The 27,149-nt window shown below is 57.0% G+C and overlaps 1 protein-coding gene across 1 annotated transcript; it reads right to left on the reverse strand.

Moving 5' to 3' along the window:
- On the reverse strand, positions 1 to 27,060 carry KIAA0753 (KIAA0753 ortholog). Its single transcript, XM_020964696.2, is given in 20 exon segments — positions 1 to 783; positions 1,177 to 1,352; positions 1,354 to 1,402; positions 1,516 to 1,636; positions 3,819 to 3,900; positions 5,246 to 5,368; positions 8,139 to 8,204; positions 9,809 to 9,887; positions 11,192 to 11,281; positions 11,550 to 11,721; positions 11,724 to 11,761; positions 11,833 to 11,952; positions 12,277 to 12,446; positions 17,366 to 17,562; positions 19,065 to 19,272; positions 20,523 to 20,738; positions 20,836 to 20,898; positions 24,999 to 25,105; positions 25,659 to 26,184; positions 26,741 to 27,060. Coding segments are annotated over 20 exon segments (2,748 nt in total). The 5' UTR covers positions 26,768 to 27,060; the 3' UTR covers positions 1 to 665.
- Between the last annotated feature and the right edge of the window lie 89 nt (positions 27,061 to 27,149).

Consider the following 27,149-nt stretch of genomic DNA (forward strand, 5'->3'; position numbering starts at 1 on the left):
TGTTCTCAAAAACAAGACTTTATTTAAAAAACAAGCCAGCAACCAGACAATCACCAGCCCTTAAAAAATGGCCACACCAACTCCTCCGCCCTGAAATCTCCTCCAAAGGGGAGGCTACACCGTGTGCCGCCCCCGCCCCCCACCCCAGGAGAAAGGCCCGGGAGGTTCTGGGGTAAAGCCCCACCAAGCCCATCCCAGCAAGTGCTCCACTCTGGCCCCCACCCTGGGGGTCCAAGCTGACCCCACCCCCCACCACCACCTTAAGGCACAGCCCCACTGCACATCATCTCCAGGGGTTGGGCCTGCTGCCCAGCCTGGCCCTCTTCTATGGGTGACTCAGTATTCTAGGATCCCCAGCTGGCCCAAGAGTGGTGAGACCCTCCTCACAAGTCAGACGGTCACTGCATGGGCTGAGGACAAGCTCCCCTGGGCCTGCCCCCCAAAGACTGATGCCGCCTGGCCAGGGCCCCTCTCTTTTTGCCCAATGCTCAGAGAAGAGGTGGGCTGGCTTGTCCTCTCTGCTCTTGCCCCTCCCCCATTACAAGGTGACCAGACATGACCAGCAAGATGCCGTGTGCAGAGGCGGCAGGCACTGCCAGGCTTCATTTCAAGGGGCAACAGACAGAGGGAAGGTTTGTGAGGAATGTTCCTGGCAGGTCTGGCTTTCACTTTGAGGGCTCTAGGAACTCGGACGTGAACACGGCCTCGGCATAATCCTCACACACATCCTGCAGCTCGGCCGCCACATCCTCCAGGGCCTCCTCGACAAGCTCTTCTGCCAGGCTGCGGGGGGCCACGGCAGGGTCAGGAGCCAGCCCGTCTTCCCTGCCCCAACCCAGCAGCTCACAAAACAGGTGGGGAGCCCCCCTGAGAGCTGGGACAGCCGGGGGCCACATTTGCATACACGAATCACTCATCCAGGGGATCCTTTGAAACAAGGAGGCTCCTGCCCCTCCCCCCACCCCCCCAATACACACAAACACATTTAAAATCTCTCTCCACAGACAGGCGATTGCCACATAATTTTCAGACCCAGCAGCCCACCTGGGATGGAGTGGTCACTGCTGGCCAGCTCTGCAGCCTCCCCTCATGACGGGGCCACGTCGGGTCACCCCCACCCCTGAGGCGCGGAGCATCGAGGCCCACGTGTTGGCCACGGGATTCAGCGCCACTCACCTCTCCACTATAATCCACGGGTTGAAGGTGCCAATGGATTCGTGAGAGATTATCCGGAGGTACTGCTGGTAGCTGTCCTGGTAATCACCAAGGTTCCGGAGCATCTCCTGAGGCATGGACAGGGGGATGCTGCCCTCTGGCTGCTGAAGGGCTGCTGAAGACACAGGCCGAAGAGGGGGCCCTTTTCTCCCCTCTTTCCTCCATGTCTGTAGTTTCATCAAAATACCTGGAAAGCCACCAGAAAAGAACGCAGCTGGAATTCGCTCCCTTGACCGCCGAGGCCTGGGCACAGACCCAGATGTCCCCGAGAGGACCCTCCCATCTTTGGCCCCCACTCACTTCTCATCCAGAGGTTTTTCAAGCAAAATGTTGACTTTGGGCTCTCTGCTGGCTGCTCCCTTGGTGAGCTGGAAGGGGTGAGGCGGCCTTGGCCTTTCATCTACTGCTGGGCCTTCTCTGTCTACAGGAGGAGGACAAGGAAAGGGTGGGCCGATTAATTCGGGTGATGGCCCACCCTGGCTCTCAGAGCCCTGTGGGAAATCCAACTGGAGATTTCCGAGAAACCAAAGGAGTGACTTGGGTGAGCAGTTTAATGCCAGCGTCCCCTCGTTCCCTCCACTCAATGATAATGAGGTGACCCTTCTTGCCAGAGTCACCCATCCTGACCCCTATGCCTCTTGTCTCTCATCCTCAGGCCTCCTCTATCACAAACATGCCCAAGTCACCGGGGGAGACCCTCCCATCCGCCCTCTCAGGCTCTCATCCCAAATTTCCTCCTTTTCTCGCCAAACTCACTCCCAGAAAGAGTTGTCCGCGGGCGCTGCCTGCCTGCCTCCTCCCCTCCCCCTGCTCCCCAGCCCTCTGCCCTCCTCATGGCCTTCCTCTCCCCCTCCTTCCTCTCCCTCTTCCAGCTGTCTGCAGCCTCAGACTCTGTCCTCTCTCAGCCCTCTCTCCTCACTCTGCTCGGGTCTCTGTCAGGCTCACACCTGCTCTGCCTTAGGCCCTGCTCTTGCTGCTCTCTGAACTCTTCACAGATGACCCTCCACTTCTCTATACCCAGCCCCAGTCTCTGTCCTGAGCTTCAGTCTCACATCTCAAACTGGATGATCTAGAGATAACCCAATTCATCATCCTTCCCCCCAAGACCCCCCCTCTTCCCAACATCAGGGAATTCTTCCAACTGAGAGGAATGGGAAGGGGGAAGAGAGGAGAAGCAGCATCTATTAAGCACCTACTATGTGCCAGGCACTGTGCTAAGCACTTTCCAAGTAAGATCTCATTTCATCCACACAATGACACTGGAAGGGAGGTACCATGTAAAATGAGGCTCCTCATGTTACAGACGAGGAAACTGAGGCAGACAGTGATGAGGTGACTTGTTCAGAGTCACACAGCCAGCTTTGAACTCGGCCCTTCCTGACTCCCAGGGCCAGCTCTGGCACCTCTTGCCGGGGGCTCCCAATGGCAGGCTAAGACTTTGGCCTGGCTTAGAGGATGCAGCCTGTTGCAGCAGCCCCTTAGGCCAGAGAAGCAAAGAGCTTCCCAGGGGAAAGAGGTTATAAGGAGAGGAGACTCAGGGAGTGTCTGGAGCAGACCGAGCAGGCCGGACTGCAGCAAAGGGAAGGCGCTGAGCACACTGGCCAGCATTCAGCCAAGACCGCAGGGAGCTGTCCCGCTCCGCGCTGCCACCTCTGAGGCCCCAGCCCGTCCTCCTTCCAGGCACAGCTCCAGCCTCAGCCAGGCTCCTGTCACCTCCTTGAGGCAGAGATGGTGTCATTTCTGCCTGTGCACAGGGCCTGGCACACAGTAGGTGCCTAATAAATGCTTGCTCGCTCGGTAACTTTCATTTTCAGTCCATTTTGGCTTCGATGATCTGCTGGAGACCATAATCCCCCCCCACCGGGGCCCAAAGTGGTGCTGCCAGCCCGCGGCTGGTGCTAGCTGCCAAGAGACCCTGCACGCTGGATCCTTGGGAGGCCAATGCTGCAGGAGGCAGTGCAGGCAGCCTGAGGGAGTCAGGGCCCACCCAGAGCATTCCCCAGGAAGGCGAAGCAGTGGCCTGGTCCTGACCCCCCCTCCTCAGGCGCAGACAGCTCCATGCAGTAGCAAAAGCAGCAGTGACTCCTCTGAGGACAGGACGCCCTCCCCAATCCCACTTCCACCAGGCCTCAATGAGCAGGGCACATTTTATCACAGAAAGACTGCTGGGTCATTGGACTGCAGACCTCCTCTTCGAGGTCCACTCTGAACCTCAGGCTCCTTCTTTGGACTGCTCCTCTTCCAGTATCATGGGCCAGTCTGTTCTGGTTACACCCGCTCACCGAGGAAGGCAAAGTCAAATGACCGTTGCTGACCCACGGCCAATCCCCTGGGTCGGCCGGGAGTCCTCTCCTGGACGTATCCGTTCTTTATCTCCCAGGCACCAAAGGGCTCAGCCTGCATGGCCTCTACTTCTCACAGCAACGAGAGGGACAGCACCCCTTGTCCTTCAGAGCTTCCTTCCTTCCAACTCCCATCCAGAGAGACAGCCCTTGACGGGCACGAGCCCCACCCCATCACAGAGGCAGCATGGGGAGCATAGCCTAGCAACCACAGTGCAAAGCCCACGTGTACCCAGGAAGTGAAGAGGAGGCACTACTCACTGCTTCTCCCCTGTGCGGTCCCGAAATCGAGATCAGTGTAGACCATCTGACTGAATCTCTGCCGGACGGCCTCCTGGTATTGCTGAGGACGAGCAGATGAACAGCAGGCGTTAATGACCTGACAGCAAGGAGCAGCCCTTCCCCACCAGAGAGAGACAGACAAGGGAGAGGAAGAGGATGCCAACCAGGGCTTTGAACCAGACCCAGAAAGGAGAAAAACTGCCAAGCAATGACCGCGAGGGGCAGAAGCTGTGGGAAAAACAACCAAACCCAAGCCAGCCAGCTAAATACACAAGCAGAAGGACAGGCAGATAGGCAGACAAACAGAAAGACAGACAACGAGCTGGCCAGCCAGATACCCGGCCAGTCAGACAGACACAAAACCAGCCAGCCAGTCAGACACACTCACACACCCGGCCAGCCGGTCAGACAGCCAGACACCCTGCCAGACTGGCCAGCCAGGCAGACAGACAGCCAGACACCCAGCCAGCCAATCAGACAGACACAAAACCAGCCAGCCAGTCAGACAGACAGACACCCGGCCAGCTGGTCACACAGATAAGACACCTGGCCAGACAGACAGATACCCTGCCAGCTGGTCAGACAGACACAAAACCAGCCAGCTGGTCAGACATACTCACACACCCGGCCAGCCAGTCAGACAGCCAGACACCCTGCCAGACTGGCCAGCCAGGCAGCCAGACACCCAACCAGCAGTCAGACAGACACACATCCTGCCGGCCCGTCAGACACCCAACCAACCAGTCAGACAGACAGCCACCCGGCTAGGCAGTTGGACAGACAGATACCCAGCCAGGTGGTCAGACAGACAGCCAGATACCTGGCCAGCTGGTCGGACCGACATACACCCAGCCAGCCAGTCAGATAGCCAGATACCCGGCCAGCCAGTCAGACAGACAGACAAACAGGCCAGCCGCCAAAAGTTTACAAACACCCCAAAAAGCTCCTGGCTCTGACCAGAATATCCCCCGTTTCTCTCCAGGCCAGACCAACATGCTTTTAGGGGCAGAAAGTGTTTCCCAGGCATGACCTCACTTGACCCTCACAATGACCCTGTGATGTGGGAGCATGTAGCTTTTCCCAGTTCAGAGGGAGAGGAGGGTCCAGAGGCTCAGTGCAGGGCACACTGAAGGACACATGGAGACTAGGCCCTAAAGACTCTGACAAGGGAGACAGCCTTAATTCAAACCCAGATCCTTGGCCCCTAGGGGCCCCACAGTACACTCTCTCAATTGGAGAGGGTCACAGAAAGGGCCCAAAGCAAAGTGAGCTGCCTTGGTCAGGGCCAGGGCCAGGGCCTCCGCCAGCTCCAAGGAGCTGGCACCAGGAGTGAGCCAGGATGCATGGCCACAGCCTAACCCCTCCCCAACCCTGGGCGGGGCTCAGCACTCCCGCCAGCCACATACTTCCATCTCCTCCATGCGCTGCATCATGGTCCAAAGATGGGGGCCGTCCTCCTCCTCCTGGAAGCCCTCAGCCTCAGGCTGTGAGCCTAGGGCAGAGTCAGGGAGCTCCCTTCTGGGTAAGGTCTATAAGAGAGGGGACATGCAGACTAGGCGGGCCTGGGGAGGTCCCAGGGCGGGAACTCCCTCTTCCCACACAAACCTGCACCTCCCCTACCCCTCAAAAGCCTTCAGGGCTGGGCCTTCCTGAGGCTAGGCCAGTGCTCTAACCACTACACTACCCTGTCTCTACAAGCACAGAACGTGAAACACTGTGCCTGCCTGCCATCTACGGGGCTTTGGAGCTGTTGTATCATGGTGGTTTCCCTGACTCGAAGCCACCTGCCCACCTCAACGGTTCGCCCAAGCCGCTGACAAGACAAAGGAGCCATCTCAGCAGCATCTGAGTGAGAACCCCCCCACCCCTGAAGGTCACCATCTGTCTCTCCACCCAGGTCTGCGCCGGGCCTGAGATGAAGAGCTTACCAAGCTGGTGACTCCTCCCCAGGAATGCTCCGCTGAGGGCCTGACCACCAGGCCAGAGGCCCGAGTCCTGCTCCTCTCTCATTTCGCCCCATGGTGACCCCCCGAGAATCTCCAGTCACACATCTCCAAAAATGCCCTTTATGCCCCCTCACCCGTGACCGTCAGCAGCTGCCGGCCCGGGGCCATCACCTGGGCGGCTCTAGCACAAGCCCTGGCCTTGCCCGGGTCACAGGGGAGGCCTTGGGAGGAGGAGACGGCCCTGAGTTGGGGGGGCGTCTGTCACTGCACTGACTCCACTGCTTTCAAGTCAACAGGGATTGGTGTGAAGTCCGTACTATGCGCCAAGCCTGTGCTGGGCCACAGGGGACAGAAAGACGAAAGCAACACAGTCCTCACCCTCAGGGAGCTTCTACTCTCCTGCAGGAGACGACAGGCACACTGAGAAGTAGGCAGGACAGAACATTAAGGGGCCAAGGGGATGACGACCAGGAAGAGGCATCCCAGGATGCAGAGCTGAGCGCGGTGGAGGGGACGGATGGGAGGAAGGAGGGATGGACAGAGGGACACAGAGATGGAGGGATGGGCAGAGGGATGAAGGGTGAGAAGGTGGGGAAGGGAGGGGGAGAGCCAGATGCAGGCTGATGAGAGAGGGAGGGAGGTACACTAGAGACATATGCGAATACAAAGGCCCTGGGGCATCAGGAAGGCCCTCTGGGCAGAGGCCTTCTACAGTAGAGGGGAGGAGGGCAGGCATTCCTCCTCCTCTGACTCCTCGGCTGGCTGTCCTCTAGACCACACCCTCCAATCCTACGAACTCCCTCGGGCTCTGTCCTGGGCCTCCTTCTCTGTTCCCTCCAGACACCTGACCTCGACCGCTCCCCTCTTTCTGTTCTTCTGTCCCCAGACCCAGGAGTCTGAGCCCTGTCTGTCTTGGAGCCAGGCTGGCAGGGAGGCCACCCGGTGAGCGGGGCAGCACAGCCAGCCCTACGTAGAAGCTCTGAGAAGCCAGGGGCCTGGACTTGAAGGTGGGACTGAGTTCTCTGAAAGCCGGGCTAAGCTAAGGACCAGAGACTGAATGGGTGGCGCAGGCAGATACGAGGACTGCGCCTCCCATGCGTGGGGAGAGTGAGTGTGTATTTGTTATTGTACTTGTGAAGTCAACGTTTTAATGTAAAATACAAATATCACACAGCAGTCTTAACTGCCACAGATAACGGAATTGCTGACTAAAAAACAGGCTTGGGGGCAGCTAGGTGGTACAACGGACAGAGCACTGGCCTTGGAGTTGAGAGGTTCTGAGTTCAAATCCAGCCTCAGACACTTGATACTTACTAGCTCTGTGACCCTGGGCAAGTCACTTAACCCAAACTGCCTCACCAAAGAAAAAAAATCAGGCATGAATTAGTCAGCTGAAAGAGTCCTAGATCTGGAGCTCAAGGTGCTGGGTTCAAATATTGCCTCTTCCCTGTATTACTCATGAGACAAATAGCTTTACTTCCCGGTTACTGGCCAGCTCTCAATCCTGGGCACCTGGCTCTGAGGTCACAGTTCAAGCCTAGGGATAGAATCAGTATTTTCTTTCAGCAGAGGCAGGAGGCACAGGACACATAGGCCACAGGGGGACTCACAAAATGAACTGGCCACCGATGTGGGCATTAGCCACGAATCGGGGTCCACATACAGCCAAGAATGCCAACCTGGCTGAGCTAAGGTCCAAACTGATCAAAATCAGAACAAAAAGAAGAGACTGCACACATAAGTGGAAGCCCCTCCAAATAGACCTATTTAAACAACCAGCTGAAGCAGAAAATGGAACAGACCCAGACACAGACTGTGGCCATTTCTTAGGAGCAGTCCAGCTTCCTTCCAGCCGCGGGACGGACAGATGCCGCCGCCACAGTCAGACCTCGAAGGCCTAGACAGGAGAGCAGGGCCTTCCCCAGCGACGGCCAGGCCAACATCCCAGCCAGAGGAAGCCCGCCAGCAAAGACAACGCTCAAAGCACCTCAACATGGTATTTCAGCTTGCTTCCCACACAGTGGTGGCCAAGTGAAGGGTTTTTAGAAATAACCTGAGGGAAGCACCAGGTTATCCTGGATAACTTCAATGGGGGGGGGGGGAGGTAGGCAGGACAACATAGGCAGTTTTCATCCAAGAGTGCCCCTTCCCCACAGGCCTTCCCATTATCCCTAAGGCTGGGCCTGGCAGACACTTGGTTGGAAGGAGCCTTGGGCAGAACATACTGCATGACCCTCAGGTGGATTCCTTTCCTCTGGGTACCAATGACAGGTGAGGAGCACCAGGAGGTCTGAGCTCGAGGCTGGAGCTGAGCCACTGCCCTGCCCACCGACCTTCTCCACAGGTGACTTACCTTCTCTGGAGCCTGGGCCATGGCTCTGTGTACAGAGGAATGCTCCCTCAGAGGTGCATCAGCTTCCTACCAGGAGACAGAGGAGCTAGTGACCAGTGTGCTTGTCCATCCTGGGGGAGGGGGAGGAGTGAGCTGGCTGGCTGGCTGTCTCTGGGGAGGGGGCACAGCAGCCAATAGCAGCAGCGAGCATTCAGGGAGTGCAAAGGGCTCCCATCAACCCTGCCCAGAAGGCGCTCTCCTTATTGTCCCCATCTTACGGAGACCAAGACAGGTTGAGTGACTTGCCCAGGGTCACTCAGCAGTCAGGCAGAGTTCACTGCAGTTGTGGAGTGACTTCAGCTGACTAAGGACCCCCACTGAGGCCTGCTCCCTGCAGAGCGGGATGACTGATTATTTGTGTGACAGAGAGAAGCCCAGGCACCTACAAGACCCTTCCTAAAAATATAGAAACTGCAGAAAGAAAAGGATTTCCATTACTGTGAGGGCTTGATAATCCAATCCCCTCTGCCCTGCCCCTCCCCCTGGGGAGGGAGGGTCTCTCCTCCTTCTAATTCATCCTCCCTTCACCCACCAAAGCGCAGGCCCGACCACAGCACCCCGCACACACTCAGTAAACGCCAGGGACTCCCCATCGCTTCTCTGCTTGGCATTTAAAGCCCTTCACAAGCTCCTCCTCCCTTTCCAGGTTTGTGCACCTTCCTCCCCCTCCCCTACTCTTCCACCCAGTGACTCCGGCCTCCTGCCTGTTCCACCTCTCAGCTCTGAGCCTTCTCTCTGGTCGTTTCCCTGCCTGGAACCCTCTCCCTCCTTCTGTCTGACTGCTAACCTCCCTGGCTTCCTCTGAATTCCTAACTAAAATCCCATCTTTTACTGGGAGCCACTTTCCCTCTGTTAATGGTTTCCCATTCGTCTTGTACATAGCTTGCTCTTGTCTCCCCTGGGTTAGACTGTTTCTGTAGCCTCAACACTTAGCACAGTGCCTGGCACACAACAGGTGCTTAATAAATGTTGACTGAAGGACTGACTCCCAGTCCCCCACTCTGTACACTTTGTCCCCTGGCTCCCTGGAACCAGCTGGAGCTCTGGGCTTGGGAGGCAGGAAGGCCTGAGCTAAAATTCTGCCTCAGACACTCACTGCATGCATGATCATAATTGCTCTGTGCCTCAGTTTCCTCATTTGTAAAATAGGAGTGCCAAGAGCAGTGCCTCCTTCCCAGATGCCATGGCCAGCACCTTCAGTGACCAAAGAGCCCTGGGCTGAATCCACGGGAAGGTCATCTTCCACTGGCTCCCAACCCCCGGCTGTGCAGGTACAAGGTGGGGGGGGGGGTCAGTTAGGAGCAAGGCCAGACAAACAGAGAAAGCCTATGATTGGGCCCGAGGGGAGGTCGCCCCAAAAGCAAACAAGTTCCCAGGCAGCACTGGGGGCTGCTGTGGGAAACGTGCGACTGCACACAGGGGCAGTTGGAGAGGGAAGGGGGCCAGATGAAGGATGCCAGACGGCAAGAGTGGCCCCAAGGGCACCCCCTTGAGCACTGAGTCCTCCCAAGGTCAGGAACCCGGATGGGCCCAGCCTTCCACACGGAAGACAGCAGACACGGCCTGCAGTCTCCAGAGACCCAGGGAAGGTCACTGGGCCCTCGGCAATGAGTGCAGGCGGGGGATGTTACCTTCACTTGGTCCAAAAGGGGCTTCAGACGCTCCAGGACTGCCTTCTCTACCTTGTCTGCCAGCTTGGCGGTAGACGTGCTGGTTGGAAACAAAACCATTGGCTTTTCTCCCTTCCTTTGAATTCCCAGCACTTTGTATGGTGCCTGGCACACAGCAGGCACTCAATAAATACTTGTCGACGGACCATAAAATGGGAAACAAAGCCACTGAGGAGCAGCCTTCAGTTCAGGGTGGGTCCAGCTGCCCCCAAACCATCCATAAGTTCTCAAGATTCAAGGGGGGAGGGGAACAAGCATTTATATTGCACCTACTACATGCCCAGGCACTGGGCTTTATAGATACTAGCTTTCTGATCCTCACAGCAGCCCTGAGAAAAAGGTGCTATTATGATTCCCACTTCACAGACAAGGAAGCTGAGGTGGACAGAGGGGAAGTGACCTACCCAGATCCACCCTGCATTGCACTGGAACTCGGGACTTCCCCACTCCAGGCGTGGCACTCTGTATCTGGGCCATTTCGCTTTAGCCTCACTCACCAGTGATGGTGCTCCAGCACACTGAGGGGGTGGCAGCGGCCAGAGTCCAACCCTCGCGTCGGACAGAGGAAGGGCCTGGTGACACCCTCCTTGTGCACCAGCATGGGCTTGTGTGGAGGGGGATGGGAAAAGAAGCCGCCCCATGTGGGTGGGGGAATGCCAGGCCAGCGGTCTTCCCACATTGGACCCTGCACCAGGCGAGGCAGCTGAGGGCCGACCCGGGAGCCGGCCTGGCGCCCCCCACCCTGCCATGCTGTCCAGGGAGCACGAACAGGCGTGCTGCAAATCGACTTAACTAACCCCCTTCAAGGCTTCTCCAGGTAAAACTTTGCCATCTGTAATCCACTGTCGGGGGGGGGGGGGACGTGAATGGGTGGTGTGTGAGGTCACGTATTATAGATTATTATGCAATAATTACATACGGTTGTAATGATATGTAATATACACACCCACGCACACCCGCCCTGGACGCTGGATTTAGAAATGAATGTGTTTGTATGTGAGTGTGAGTGTGACTACATATATGACATGTGTGTCAACATGGATGAGTGTGTGTAGGTATGTGCACATATGTGCATAGTGCCATGTATGTTTGTGAGCATGTGTACTATGTATATGTGGATGCATGTGAATGCGTGTGCGTACACATGAGTGTGCCTACGTATGAGTGTGTGTGCATCTGTATGCGTGTGTGTGCATGTATGTGTGTATATGTACTGTGAAGGTGCCTGTGTGTGCATGTGTGTGGTTGTATGAGCATGCATGCACATGTGAGCACACTGTAAGGACGTGTGCACGTGTGTGTTCTGGGCGTGCACACGCCCTTCCTCCCCCCACGCTCCCTCACCTGAGCCTCTGGATGTCGGCCAGCTCTTGGGCTTTCAGCTCGGCCAGCTCCTTCAGCCTCCGGGCACTCTCAGCATCTAGCCAGGCAAGCCTGAGAGAGAAGACCAGGGCATCCATCAGTGCTCAGGCTGTCCGCCAGGCTGTCCTTCCACCCTGCCCCATGGTGATGGGTCCTTGCTCTCAGAGGGCCCTAGGATAGCCCCGCATCCCCCGTCATCCAGACCCATGTGGGCCCTTGGGGCTTGAACCGCTTGGTTTTTGATTGGCCATTTCTGCAGGGGAAACTGAGGCCCAGAGACTACACCCTCCTACTGGCAGGGCCAGGAATGGGGGAGGGGCTGGGGCTGGGCCAGACTCACCCGAGGGCCCCCAAGGAGAAAGCCAGCTGTGACCTCCACCAATACCCCGTGGAGCCGTGGGGGTTCCTAGGGAGCTTCCCATGCCCAGCTCCCCCATTCACTTCATCTGCAGCGAGGGTACCAGGGGCGTCTGAAGGTGGCTCCTTTGCTTTCCCCTCCTTTGGGGCTGGGGCCCCCCTACCCTGGTCTTTGGATGGTGCCAGGCCAGCTCCCTACACAGAAGAAGAGTTTGAGAGGCCTGTGCTGGGGGACCCATGCACAGACAGGGGCTGTTGGTGCCAACCTGAGGGCCTCATGCTCCACGGGGTCTGCGCGGTTCCCTTCCTCCCCGATCGCCTCCTGCTGGAGAGACGGTTCCCTTTTGGCATCTTTGGGGCTGGCACTCCCCTTTCCCCAAGCAACACTGTATAAGCAGAAAGACAGGCCTCGATTACCATCCCCTCCCCCCAGCCCAGGACTCGGCAGAGACTCCATCTCAAGAAACGGGGCCAGCATGGCCCGGCGAGGCAGGTCACAGGCTCTGGGGAGGGTGCTAGTATGGCCATGGCCTCTCGAGGCCCGTGCCTGCTGGGACACAAGGGAGAGCCTGGGAATGGAAGGGGCTGCGACATGGGTCCCGCATGGACAGACACGGGCACGGCGGCTCAGGGCTCTCCCGGGGCCTGGGGATGCAGCCAGCCCTCCCTCCCTAGACATCCCAGGGGGCTCCACGCCCCTCTGCACCTACCATTTAGGGGAGGCTGGTGGGGAGGTGGGGTTGGGAGGGGTCCACGGTGCGCAGCGCTCCTTCACAGGGGGCTGGTTCCTCTTCAATCGGAATGACACAGTCGTCCTTTGGAACCTGCGGTCCTTGGCCTGTGCCTGGCGGGGTCTCAGCCTTTCCGCTTTACGGAGGCCCTGAAGGGAACTCTGACCCGTTACTCCATGGTAGCCCCGTTCCCCGCTGCTCCCATGTCCCCCAGGCCTTGGGCTAGGCCAGGCTCTCCCCCAGGGCCTGTATGAGTGTGCTTGTGTGTGCGTGTGCGGCTGGGGCGGGGGCGCAAGACAGGACATGACGGGCCATGTGTGCACATGCACATACACACACATGCGTGCACACACACACATACACACACACGCACGTACACACACACACACACACACCCCTAGGTGACTTCCACTGTCACCAGGCTCCAGAAAAGAAGAACCCGAGCTCTTAAAGCCCATGTTCTCAGCCACTCACATCCAAGTGAATCCCACAGCCTTCACTTATCCAGTCCCTCCCACATGCCAGGCACTGTGTTTGGAGTTGCCACACAGAGAAGGAGAGACCAGGTGACTGGAGGGCAGCCAGGAACACCAGGAAGGAGCACCAGAAGCGGCAGGGAGGAGGACACTGCCTGTGCCAAGGCCTGGAGGGGGGAGAGGGAGGGCCACCTGGCTGAGCACAGAGGGTGGGGGAGGGGACGCGGGAGCCGGATCGACCCCATCTGATGCCAGGTTCTCCTGTATCCTACTAACAGACAGGGCCAGGGGTACTTCCTGAGAGAACCATTCTGCCCGCTATGTGGAAGCAGCATCAGAGAAGAGACTGGGATCCCAGAGGCCCCCAGAAGCTGCTGCCATTCTCCAGGCTTGTGTGAGGGGCACAAGCCAGCAAGGCAGGATCAACCAGACCAGTCTGGAGGAGAAATGGGATTGCATGGGGAACCCCAGCAGGAAGGATGGGGAGCATGAGATGTCTACGGGACATGACGGAGTTGTCTGATAGGCCGCAGCAGACGCAGCAGGACCAGCCCAGGGGGCTGGGGTTATCTGCAGGGAGATGGCAGGCACCATGAAAGGTGAAATGAACAACGGTGAGACAGACAGAGCAAGGGGAGGGAAGGGGGCGGGGAGGAGAGAGACAGAAAGACAGACAGAGGGAGACAGAGATAGAGACAGAGGGACTAACAGAGACAGAGACACAGAGACATAGAGACAGACAGAGACAAAAAGAGACAGGGACTGACAAAGACAGAGAGAGACAGAGAGAGAGACAGCCAAAAACAGCCAGAGGAAGACAGAGGGAGACAGAGACAGAGTATGGAGAAAGAAAAGGGCCCAGGTCACAGCCATGACGGATGCCCATGGATATTGACCCACCAGAGGCCAAGGTGGAGAGCGGGGAGCGGGGATGGGAGGTCCAATGCTCTGGAGGGACTGCCTGGGCGACACAGAAGGCCAGGGGCCAGAACCCGGCATTCCTCAACAGGGGCCAGAACGGGGGATGCCAGCAGCTAGTTCTGGGCATTTGAGGGGGGAAGGGAAGAGAGACAGAGGTGGTGCCTGAGGGGCCAGGAGGGTCACCTGAAGGATTCTCAGGAGTGGGCCGCAGGAGGGGGGGCACCAGGTAGATAAGAGAGGCTGCTAAATCAGAAGGGAAGGAAGGGGACCAAGGGAGGCCCCCTCCCCCACATGTGCTGGGGTGTTCTGGGCAAGGGCCCCATCTCTGTCACAGACTGAAGGGAGAAAATGGGAGGCAGGTGGGAGGCTGAGGGGCTCGGAAGGGATAGAAGAGAAGAAAGGAAGCCCGTGACAAATGGCCTCTGTCTCTATAAAAATAGAAGAGGGAGAGGCTCAAGAGCTGAGAGGAACAGCACAGGAGGAAGAGCAGGGGGAGTGTGCAATGGCTGCCATGCAAACAGTGGAAGAAAATACTGTGCTCGGGGCCCACTTGTCACGACTCCCTTAACTTCCAGTTCTGAGGGTCTTCGCACCATCTCAACCTCCCCACAGTCACTGGCGTGGCTCCTTTATGGGATCTCCACCCAGGACGTTCCCCCACTAAGCAGGGGTAAGCCCCAACATGCTGTCTCCTGTGGGCTCCGTGCCAGCGTGAAGGATGCTGGTGAGGCTCAGATCTATAGATCCAACCTGAACCTCTCTCCTGACCTCCAGTCTGCCCAGTGGCCATCTCGTTGTAGACATCCCTGAAGCCCCTTCGACACCCGATCACGGCCCTGCCCCATCTCTAGGAGTAGCACCCTTGACTTTTCTTCTCGCACCTGAATATGTCTCCTTCTCTCACCATGGCCCCAAGAGATGCTCGTCACACCTGACCCACTGCAAGGACCTGCCCTGTCTCATATCTCACCTCATTCCTTCTAGGACACAAACCAGGGAGAAGCGCATTAGAAAAAGAAATGATAGAGCCAGTAGCCTTACTGAACAAGATGCAGCCCTTTAAATAAACCATCAGCGACTCCCAGAGACTATATACCATGACAGATGAGGCTTTTATACCAAGAACGCAGGGCTGGCTTAAGCTCAGGAAGAGTTTGTAATCAAACAAGGAACACAGGATCAGAGAAGAGGAAACGAATCATTCTGATGACATAAAAATGAAATGGTTTTGTACAAACAAACCCAAGAAAACAGAGATTAAAAAAGAAATGAACTGAGGAGAGACTCTGAGCAGTGAGTTTCTCTTTTTTTTTCTTTTTCTTTTTTTTAATTTTTTAGGCAATTGAGATTAAGTGACTTGCCCAGGGTCACACAGCTATTAAGTGGCAAGTGTTTGGTCTGAGGCCAGATTTGAACTCAGACCCTCCTTACTTCAGGGCTGGTGCTGTATCCACTGTGCCACCTAGCTGCCCCCCAGTGAGTTTCTCAGGAAAGAGAAGTCTCATTTTCAAGCTAGATGAGGAATCGACTGAAATTTCCAGGAGAAGAGTCCTCGCTTAAGGGTATGAACGGGTAGTTCCCAAGGGAAGAAAGCTGGGTTCTGCGAAGGCAAGTGAAAGCAGTTCTGAGAGCCCCCTTCCCACTCCTCAGAACAAGAGAGGCTGGAGAGGCTACGGGCCCCATGGGGCCCTAGCCCAAAAGAGATCAAAGAAAAAGCTGAAGCGCCAGCACCGCAAGCCGCCTAATCAAGGGCAGAAGCCGAAGGAAGGCGGTGGAAGCGGCAGAACTGCTCATGCCATGACGTCTACACAGCAATAACTAAGGACAGTTTCAAGGCCATTCATACAACGAGGAGGAAAGAACCAAGCAGAACCCGAAGAACGAGGGGCCCACTGACACGACGCCCCCGCATGAAGCCAGGGGACGCAGGGTGACAAAGGAACGAGCCAGAGGGAGCCCGCATCCTACCCCATCCCTCTGTGGTACCGAGAGACAGCCATGGCTCCTTCTTCACGCCAGCCCTCTGTGTGTGCGTGTGTGTGTGCACACGTGTGCATGTGGTGCTTTGTACATGTGTGCGTGCATACGTGCAGCCCCCACGGGAAGAATGGTTTTGCTTGGCTCTGGATGCAATTACAAAAATGGTTTTTATTCTCCAATGGCGTGGGGGGAGACGACGTGGGGGGCTACTGACGGGGAACGCCGAATGCCCTTTACGACAAGGTCACGAGAGGAATGTCTGTCCCCTAAAAACAAAAGCCACCGGTGATACTGACAGTGGCCCAGCTCTGACTGGGTCACCTCCAGGGGCCACTGCCCACCACCTAAAGCCTCTGCTTCCCTCAGACGCTGAGGGGACCCCTGAGGTCCCTCCCCATGCGATTCCATCACCGATTTCTAAACCTCCACACATGCTGCCACCTTCCCCACGAAGTCCTCCCCCTGCTTCACTTCCACTCGTATGGATCACGTTGCCAGGGGCCCTCTCACTGTTCTCTTTGCAACCCCAACACCTTGGAGGCTGCCTGGCACACAGGAGGCACTTAATAAAGGCCAGAGCAGCTGGTGTAGAAATGAAGCTGGCTCACTGTGGCCAGGTAGCCCCTCAAAAAGCAATGGGCTGTGAGAGATGGAGAGGAAGGGGGAGACAGAGGGAGAGACAGAGGGTTGTAGCCCAGAACGAGGCCCTGAGAGGGGGACAGCACTAAGAGTGTGGGCCTGACCATTCCTGGTTGGCCGCCTGCCCCATGAGATGGCTGGGCACAGAGGAAGCGAAGCATTAGGTGGCATCGGCGGGGGGGGGGGTGAATGAGGTCCCTCAACCAGCCCTCATTATGTCACTCACCATCCTGCTGACGGCAGGTGACTTGAGATCCCAGACTGAGGCAGGGCTCAGAGTAGCTGGGCCCTCTGTCCCATACAAGCGAAGGGTTTCTGCCCACAGGCTTAATTCTGCTGTGGGGCACCCTCTCTGGTCTTTGGGGCATCGGGTACCACCTTTGGGCCCTGAGGAGGTGGGCTGTTGGCCCTGGCCCACCCCCAACAAACTCATTGTCCCCTTCCCATGTGCCAATCCTAGGGAAGATGGTGTGACCCGCTGCAGAGGACAGTGACTGCCCCCACACCGGAGCAGGTGCCCCCTGCACCTAACACACACTGGGGGGGGTTGGCTTGACCTGACTATGCAAAGTGATTACCAAGGTTCCCCTTTTTTTGGGGGGAGGGGCAGAGATAAGAGGTGAGAGAGAGAAAATAAATGCTAGTTATTTGAAAAAATAAATAATACACTGGGAGAAAGAGTCTCGACCATCTACCTGGAAATGAATTCTGACCGAGCAAACTCAGAGCCTCCATGGATTATTCTGCCTCACTTCCTCTGGCAATTGGGACTTATGAAAGACTCAAGAGGTCCTGCCATCCCACAGGGGCAGAACTCCCCACAATCGGACGGGCCCCCAAGTACCTACGACACACTTCAGTTCCCCAGCCTGCAGGGCCCAGAGACATTCGCAATCACCGAGTGAACCCAACAAGGTCAACAGGCATGTCGGGGGGACCAGTAGGCTCAGGAGCAGCGACGCGGCCCTCTCAAAGCACCCCATTCTGGGAGCCCCGAGGACAGCCACTGCCCGAATTTGGACACCTGTCCTGAACCCCAGGCCAGTACGTACTTGCTCTGACTTCGCAGCTGTCTCAGCTCCTCGCCTTCGGAGGGTCCCGGCAGTGGCGGGCAGCCACTTTTTCACGGCTTCTCCTTTCGTCGAGGCCAGCCCCATTTTGAAAGCAGCATTCTGGTCGGAGGCGAGGTCCTCTCTGGGCTGGCCCAACATCTGGTGCAGAGGACTCGATGCAAAAGATGGGCACTCATCTACGCAGAGGGTACAGAAGGAAACACGGGAACGATCAGTCTGGAGGAAACAAGATGCCCGCGTCAGGCCAGGGCACCCCCTCCCTCCGTCTCTGGGGATCAGCCTTGGAGGAAGCCCAAGAGGTGGGCTGGTGCGAGACGCCGCCCTCCCTTTACAGGGCGCTACCTCTTTCCCCGGCCCCTCCTGAGGCCCACGTCTGGGGCGACAGAGTCTGGCCCTAGAGCTAGAGACCCACGGCTTCCAACCTAGCTGGCTGGGCTCCCCTCTGTGAGCCTTCATCTGCCACACCCCACACCACCCAGGCCAGCCTGAGCCTCCTCAGGGCCTGCAAGACTTCCTGCCCTGAGGCCGGGGTCCCTGAGCTGGGGAGACTGCCCCCCAGAACCCCCAACTTTGGCACCTGCTGCAGTTAGGCAGGCTCCCTCACCAGGCTGGGTACTGGGCACGCCTTGTCCTAGGACCCACAGATGGAGAGGAGGAATCTCAAAGCACACCCCAAGCTCCCAGCCCCCACTTTAGAGAGGCCCAGATCAGAACGGTGGTTAATGCCTCTAAAGTAAAGTCTGCCCAGGACAGAGCCTCAAGGGAAGGAAGCCCTGGGTGCCTCCTCTTCCCTTCTCCCTGAGGCCAGGCCTCCCCTCCCTAAGAACAAAGCCGGAGGCCCAGCTAGGATTCAAATCGGCACCACGCCTCTCGTTAAGTCAAGCCCCCTGAGCCTCCCAGTCCTTAACTGTCAAGTGAGGGGCTGGAGCCCCGAAGCGTATTCCTTCCTTTCTGAGCTTGGGGCCCAGCAGGGTTGGGGCAGCTGCCCCCTGTCCTCCTGAGCTGCCTCTGGCCCAGCCTTCCTGGACCAAGGCAGGGGCACCGTCCTGGGGGAGGCCCCCATCTCCCCGTGCTCTCGCCCCCCACTGCCATCTGAGGGCTACGTGCAGCACCCACACCATCAAGCACTGCTCACTAGGCCACAAGGAGCCGAGTGTGGGGGAGGGGAGCGCTGAGCTTGCCTCCGCCTGCTGTTGGTCACTGGAAGGCCCTCTCAATGGCCACTTTGCTCAGCTGGGCACTTGCTGGCCCTCCTCAGGGAGCCTCACGTATTACTGGGTAACCTGGAGAACAGACCTCAGGAGCCTCTTTGGCCTGGTCCCCAGACTGCTCTGCTTCTGTCTCTTCTTCCTGTGCCCTGAGGAAGACCCTCACTTCCTGAGGTACTGGACCCCCACAGGTCCAGGGCTCTGCCGGAAGAGGTCTCCCTGGCTCCAGGCAAGGGAGGACCTTACCGTATTAAGCTCTCCACGCCAGAAGAAGACTACGCAGAAATCAAGGCAGAGGGTGTCCTCCCAGTCCCATATTACTGAAAGTAACTCCCAGAAGTCCACGAGGTTCTAGGACCATAATCTCATCCGAACCCAGAGAAGGCTGCCTACAGCAGCAATGCTGTCTTCTTGAGAGCCTCCAAAAGCCCTCCAGAAGGGCTCCTGAGACCGAACAGTAGAATACTTACCCTCGAGGAGCTTTCTCACAGTAGGCCGCCTCCCTTCCTGGGGAAGTCTCTCTTTTGCCACCAGGCGCTTCCTCTCCCTCACTCGTGATGTGCTAAGGGACCTCTCCGAGGCCATTGGGAAACTCAATGGAGACTGGCTTCGAACTCCAGGGAAGCGCTTCTTTACCTTTCCAAGTGACTGTTTCCTTTCCAGGAGGGAATCAAGCTCCTGCCAGGAAACATGAAATTTATCTCATAAAGACTCAGGACACACTCAAGGGTCCAGAAAATGACTGGCCCCTATGGCAGCCCCTAGCAAGGGGATTCTTCAACTCATGAAAGAATTCTGTGAAATCAGTGAAAAGTCAATGCTATTCTCCAGCTATTAAAGCCCCTCTTTACCATCTGCTTCCCACACAGGAATGCCCTTAAGCAACAGAAGGTGACAACTCTTAAAGACAAAAACAGATATCTAAATTTCAACCACCCCAAATGAGCACTTTATGGGAACGATTTGTAACCAGCAGAAGCCTGGCCCAAACAGGTGCGTTTAAAAATCAGATGACAATGCACTGCACGACAGCTCGTTGGGTCGCCGACAACCACACGAGGGGTTCACGGAGACATCGGCAGGCCCAGGCAGTCCCCTGCTTGCCCACCAGCTTGGGGACCTGTGTGCCATCTCCCACATCAGCAGGCCTGCACGAGGAGGGCTTCTACGGCCCCACGCCAGCTACCACGAAAGGCCTTCCCCAGAGAACCGGGGAACAACCCGTAAGACACGGCCCCCCACAACCCAGAGCCTTCTGAGGCTGACAACAAATCACTACCACCAAGGTGACTGAGGGGGCCAAGCTAGAGGCCTCTCCCAGATCTTCTCTGGCTCCATGGCAAAAAAAAAAAAATCCTCTACAATTAATTTGTGGAAAGTTGACCCGGCTTCCCCTCAAGGCTCTGAAAAGTAATACTTCTCTGTACCTGTACACTGCCCCGCCCCCCCCCCAAACCTGCACACAACCTGGAATGCACACACAAGCCAGAATGAAAGGCTACAGACAGACCAGAGCCCAAGAAATGCCTGGGAATCCACAAAGTACAGGCCGATTCAGAGGGAGGCCTCTAGCTTGCTGGCCAGCTGCCTGGTGGAGGTTTATGGAAATGGGGGGAAAGGGAGGAGCCAGACACGGGGGACCTGAGGCCCGCGTTCTAATGGGGGAGCTCACTCATCCCCACCTGTCTGAAGGGCTCCACCAAAGCAGCCCGCCTCCCCGATGGACGCTGGCCAGCTGGGCCTCTGCAGGGGGCACCCCCAGCCCACGGCCCCATCACCACGATCAGGGCTTAGGCAGCAGGTGAGCCAGGTTAACAAGTGACAGGCTGCCCTCAAGGAGCCTGCATTCCGTCAGCAGGGGCCAGAGCTGGAACAGAGCTAGTGCTCTCCTGGGGACACGTACTTGGCCCCTTTCCCCGCGGCCATACCTCGATCTGCTGCAGGAGATCAAGGACCACAACTGGGACAGAAGGATCTGTGTCCAGTCTGGCAGAGCAAATGGAAAGCTGCCGAATGAGACTGCCCAGCTCTCTGTAACGCTCAGAAACCGCCTGCTCCATCGAGTCTGCGAACTGACTGACAAACAGCTGTAAAGCACGGATGGCTCCCCGCTGGGCGGCCGCCAATCGAGACATCGCCCTGGACTGGAGACAGCAGGAGACACGGCTGCCGGGCAAGCGTGGGATGGCCAGGCCCGCCCCTCCCCCGGGGCTCGTGGTGACTGACCATCCCAGGACTGACCTTCTGAGTGTGCTTGATTCTGTGTGGACTCAACTTATCTAGCTCCTCCTGGATTTCTTTCACCTATTCATCAGAAAAGAAAAAGAGTCAGCGAGCAGAATGGGCCCAGAGAGCTGGCTGGGACAAGGGAGTCCAGCGGGAGGAGCCCAGGGTGAGTGTACAGGGCATCGGAGTGGAGCACACAGTAGGTGGAACTGTAACCAACTCTCTGGGTCAGCTGTGAGGGACATGTGTGTGTGTGTGTGTGTGTGTGCACACGCATGTGTGTAGGGGTGAGTGTGCATGTGAGAATGTGTGTGCATACATGTGTGTGTGCACATGTGTTTGGGGGGTGAGGGTACATGTCAGTGCACATGTGAGTATGTGTGTGTTACGTGTGTACATGTGAGAAATGTGTGCATGCACATGTGTATAGGGATGCGTGCGCATGTCAGTGCAGTGTGAGTATATGTGTGTGAATTGTACTGTGAGCGTGTGTGCATACATGTGTGCATGCACACGTGTTTGGGGGTGAGGGTGCATGTTGGTGTACATGTGAGAATATGTGTGCATACCTGTATGTGCACTCATGTGTTTGGAGTAAGTGTGCATGACAGTGCAGTGTGAGTATATGTGTGAATTGTACGTGTACATGTGAGCATGTGTGCATGCACATGTGTTTGGGGGTGAGGGTACATGTCGGTGCACATGTGAGTATGTGTGTGAATTGCATGTGTACATTGAGAAATGTGTGCGTACATGTGTGCATGCACGTGTGTAGGGGTGCGTGTGCATGTCGGTGCACATGTGAACTGTGTGTGTACATGTGAGAACGTGTGTACATGTGCACGTGCATATATGGGTAAGTGTGCGCATCAGTGCACTATGGATGTGAGTGTATGTGTGTGCATGTGTATTACGGTATGTGTGTGTGTTGAGGGTGTGTATGTGAGCGTGTACAAGTGTATTAAGTGCGTATATATGTGTGAGTGTATACATGCGTGTGCATGTATATGTGTATGTGTGAGTGTGGGAGGGGGGGCTTCAACACCAGCTTCTCTCACAGATCAGGAAATGAGGCCTCCGCCCCCCCTAACACCTGCCCTGCCCTGCTGTGTGTTTGTGCTGAATCTTTGCACATTTCCATAGAAAAAAAGCACCCAAAGTGCCGCAGACGCTGGCGATGGTGCGAGGTCCTCATAAGGCCAGAGGCTTGCCACCATCCCTAATGCTAAGGCTATCCTAGCTTCTTCTCAGGCTCTGCTTCCTCCTGCCACCCCACATCCCTGGGACATAAGCTTCACATCTCCCAGGAAGGATGTTGCCAGCTTGCAGCGGCCACCCCGATCATCCCCAAGGCCTGTTTCTGGGATTGACTGGGCTCTCTCAGTCCACCACAGACTTCCCAGGAGACCCAGAGGCCAAGTTTTTATCCAGCTGCTTCACAGAGAAATTCAGTCTTTGTTCTTCTGTTTTGTGTGCACCACGTGACATTTTAAATCCATCAAAGCCAAACAAGGGTCCAGGAGCCCTCAGGAGCAGGTGGATCAGCCGTGGAAGAAGCCCCGCCCCAGGCAGGGTCAGGAGGGTTGAGATCAGCACAGTGTTCTGGCTGGGCCTTTGGCCTGCTGGGAGGGCCCTTTTCCTGAAGGCCTCTTGTTTAATTAACACCAGCAGAAGCTTGTCAGAAATCCTCACAAGTGTGTTTGGGGCTCCTCCCCAGGCAGCCAGTCCACTCATCAGGAGGCGACGTTTCCAAGCCAGAAGGGCTAGCCTCCACCCCCACTCCCATAGCCTTTATCCTTCCTGTCCAAGTACTCTTCCATAGACTTTAGGTCTGGGAAAGCATCCATGTAGATCTTTAATGAAGACATACCAGGGTCCTCCTACCCACACCTGAACTCCTCATCTGCCTCTCAAGGGGTGGCCAACCTCTGCCCTCCATCCCCTTTCCTCCATACACAGAGCCACCACCCTGATTCAGGCCCTCATCCCCTCTGACCGGACAATCACAACGGCCTTCTGACTGCTTCTCCTGTATCCAGACCACGCACCACAGTGGCCAATGCGACCCGCTCAATAATCAGCTTTTCTGTCTGGCATTTCAAGTCCTTCCGTCCGGCTTCAGCCCATCTTTCTGTACCGATTCCCTGGTTCACCTCTCGGCCATTCTCTGTACGTTCCAGCCACACCAGCCTCCGTGTGGGCCCAGGACAGGCCATCTCTCACCTCCCTGCCTTTGCCCGGGCTGCTGCCATCTCCTTGGGGAAGCTTTGACCATCCTCCATCTTCCGGGGGTCAGGTACACAAGGGAAGCTTCGCACCATTTGTTTGACTCTCAGAGCTGCTTGCTGCGGCTGTCCTTGCATTATCTATTCATGATTCTAGGTCAGGCCAGTGGAGGCTACCTCAGGAGGCCAGCCGAGCCCAGAGAGGCTCACCACTCTTCGGCTCTCAGCCCACCTCTACCAACAAGGCCTTTGCTGCTGAGCCGAGACGCCCACCTCGGTCAGATCTTGTGCATGAAGAGGGGGCAGAGCCCAGAGCTGGGCAGGAGGCAGAGACTGGATGGCAGAACCAAAGGTCCATCTTTCTAACACCCATTGCCTTGTAGGGAGCATGTGGAGTTTCAAGGCTCACTAACAGAGCAGAGGAGGCAGGGAGGGCCATATGAGTAGGCCATCGGAGAGAATGCGGGGAACTGAAAAGAACCCGGGGGCTCCCTGGCCTTCCCAAGAGATGTGGAGGACGATGGCAGTGCCCCAGTCACACGGGAAGAGAAGGTGGGGAGGAGGGAGGAGGCTCACCCCTTGGGGGGTCCTCCCGAGGGCTCTCACAAGCAGCTCCCAAGCTGACTGCTGGCATGTTTTCCTTTGGAGAGCTGGTTTCCTCCCAACATTCTTGTGGTGAAAATGACAGATGGCACCCTCCTCAGATGCTGCTTGGAGGCAAGATGACCAGTGACCATTTGTACAAACACCCCTCTCCTCTGGTCTCCTCCCTGAAGAACTCCAACTGGACACCCTTGCTTCTCCCTCCCAAACAGAGGAAGCAAGGGGAGACTTCTGGGATCTGGGAATGAGTCCTACTGGCCCCCACACTTCTCAGTCCCCCAACAGAACCATCAGGGAGGGGCTCCTGGGGCCCAAGCAGTTCTGTGGGCATTTGGCCCACGAAGAAACCAACCAAATCCCTTTGTGGGGGGGGAGTGACACACACAAAAGAGCACCCTCCCAAGTAGGCCCCCAAAACCAGATGTCCTCAGCCTGCCCCGCCCCACCCGGGGGGGGGGGACCTCAGACTTCTCTACCATCCTCCCATCAGACGATGCCTCTTTCTCTGACACAGGACCCCCGCCCCTTACAGCGTCACGTCTCATGACCCCATTCCACAGGTGCTTTCCTCTGGCCAAACTGGACACCAGGCATTCTCCTGCCTCCATGCCTTTGCTCAAGGCATTCTCTACCCCTAGAATGCCTCTCACTCACTCTGCCAGCTGCTGAAATCCTACCCATCAATCTAATCTGTGCCTGGTTACGTGTGAGGCGCCATCCCAGGCACTGAGGATACAGACCAAAACCACCTGCCAAATGTGCTCACCCATCTTACACCGAGAACAACTACACAAAGAACCAGGGAGACACTGGGGAAACTTCACGGACCCACTTTTCAATACAAATGGTCCCTCACCAACCTTCTTCTTAGGTCTTTCAAGACTGAAATGTTTGTGTTTCCTTGTGGCAGGTAAGTTTGTAATAAGAAAGAAACTAAAACTTAGAAAAGTTCAAGGGCCATGAGAGAGGTAGGAGGAAGACTTGGGTTCGAATCCTACTTTGGAGGCTCCCTCCCTCTATGACCTTGGGGCGAGTCACCTCAAGTCCTTTCTCTGTAAAATGAAGGGGTCTCATGCTTGCTGCCACCTGGGGCAGAGGAAGCAGACTTGAGTGGGGTGGGGCAGAACTTGGGACAGCAAAGGCCCAAAGGACAGAGAGGGGAAGAAGGAAGAGGGTCCGCAAGAATGGAGAACTGGGCCCTTGAACCTGGGGAGGGGAGAGGCAGTCCTTAAAAAGCCCCACACCCAGCATTTGGTGAGCCAACCCGCCTAGGGGAGGAGAGGAGAGGGAAGGGCAGGCAACCAAGAAGTCCGTCAACAGGCCCCGGGCAGTGGGGAAGCCTGTCCCTACCTGCTGCTGGAGCGTGTAGAGTGTGCGGGCTGTGCGGACGGCCTGCTCCTGACTCCGCACGCGACTTCGCTCAGCCTCATCCGGATCCAGGCCTTCCTCCAGTCTTTCTGAAAGGAGATTTTCCCCCGGCTGGATGGGAGGTGGGTGCCAAGGTTCCAGAATCTTTGGCGAGGCCCCAGATTATGAGGCCACACTGCTAGGATTCCACCCAAGCATTTAGAGGAGGAGGTGGCCCCAGCAGCCCTGCCGCCATCTGGCTGCTCCCATCCCTGTCTGCTCCTTCCCCTCCAATGTCCCCCGGGACAAGAACAGGACTCCTGCTTAGATTGGAGCCTCACCACCTGTCTTTTTCTTGAGACTTCCCTCTTGGAAATAGCTGTGCTCAAGCTCTGGGAAGGGCATCCTATGGGGAAAAGCCCATGGGGGGAAGGGTCCCCTGGGGCCCATCCATCATTAGGCCCAAGCAGGTACCCCCTGAAAGGTCCCCAGCAGGGGAGCCCCTGACCACACTTTGGAATCCCTCCCTTTGACTCTACCCTTATCCTAGGCTTTGGGAAAGGTTTCTGAAGAAGGAGATAAACCTGGGCCAGCAGTTGGGCAGGGAGGTGACCTTGGGGGAGACCTCCCTGCTCCAGCCGGGTCTAAGCCTGGCTCTCTCACCTTTGGTGGCCATCCCTTCGATCCTCTGCAGACAGGTGCTCATCTCTTTCTGCAGCCGCCGGAGCTCGAGCACGCTCTGAGAGTGCGCTACTTTTGGGGCACAGAGCTGAGGGCCCGGGTCCCTCGTGGGCAGAGAACTGCACCCAGGGTCCGGAGAGAGGTAGACTTTGGCCCTGGTGCCAGCTGTCTCCACCTGAGAGGTGCGTTGCCTGCCTGGGAGGGGGCCACGAGGTTTCTCCGCCGGCTCAGTCCTGCTCCGGCTGCCCTTTGGGGGGCCCTGCCCCACCACCAGCTCTTGCAGCTGTTTTCTCTTGACATCTCTTTTAGCCAAGTGGACAGCCAGGCTGAGCTTTTCTTCAGATACAAATGAAAAGGGGATCGAGGCCCGGTGGTCGGGCCCTTCCAGAAGCCCAGGGTCGCTGGCTTTGTCTGGGGGCCTCAGCTTCTCAATGATGATGGGGCGTGGGCCCGAGTACCTGATGCCCAGGTTGTCAGGCAGTGAAGGCACATTCCTGTTGAACTGCAGCTGGAGAGTGGGGGCGACAGAACAAGGTCACATGTGTCTGTGTGCCCGCGCATGGGTACACATGGGTGTGAATTTGCATGCTCTGGGTGTACGCATGTACACACAAATGCAAATATGTATGGACACGTGTGTGCACATAGGCGTGAAGGGCATGCACACACACAGGCACGCATACACCCAGAGCATGCACATTCACACGCACGGGCACACATACGTGTGTACACATAGGCGTGCAGGGCATGCACACACACACCCAGAGCATGCACATTCATATGCGTGTGCACCCATGCATAGGCACACAGACATACGTGTGCCCATAGGCATTCAGGGCATACATGTGTGCATCCAGAGCATGCACATTCACACATATGTTCACCCATGCATAGGTACACATACATGTGTGCATATAGGCGTGCAGGGCATGCACGCACACGGGCACGTGTATACCTAGAGCATGCACATTCATACGCATGTGTACCCATGCGTAGGCACACAGACACGTGTGCACATAGGCATGCAGGCCAGTTTCTGAGGATGGTGCACAGGGCGGGGGTACCTGGGTGTGCAGGTTGCTGGGGCCCATGGCGACCCAGGAAGGGCCAAGCTGGGCAAAGGCGTGGAGATGGGTGATGAAGCAGCCCCTGCGTCCTGCCCCAGGGCTTCCGGGCCCTTCTTCCCGGTGCTCGGGCCCGCGCTTCCGGCCCGCGCAGCTCGTTACCAGGACGACGGCGCAGGAGCTGCCGGGAAGCCGGGAAGGGAAGACGAGAGGCTGCCGACTGGAGCCGAGAAGGGCCAGACGCTGGGCAGGGGGGAGGGGGCAGTAGCGGGGCGGTGCCGGCTTTGCGCATGAGCAGTGGCTGCGCTATGTCGTCTGGCCGCCGGAAGGCCTGGGCGGCTCCCGTATCGACTCGGCCGAGGACTTCCGGCTTCTAGGGCGGTGCTGGGCGGAGCGAAGACCCCCGGAA

The sequence above is a fragment of the Phascolarctos cinereus genome, unplaced genomic scaffold, assembly GCF_003287225.1.
Source record: "Phascolarctos cinereus isolate Bilbo 61053 unplaced genomic scaffold, phaCin_HiC Scaffold_7;HRSCAF=346, whole genome shotgun sequence".
Taxonomy (NCBI): Eukaryota; Metazoa; Chordata; class Mammalia; order Diprotodontia; family Phascolarctidae; genus Phascolarctos; species Phascolarctos cinereus.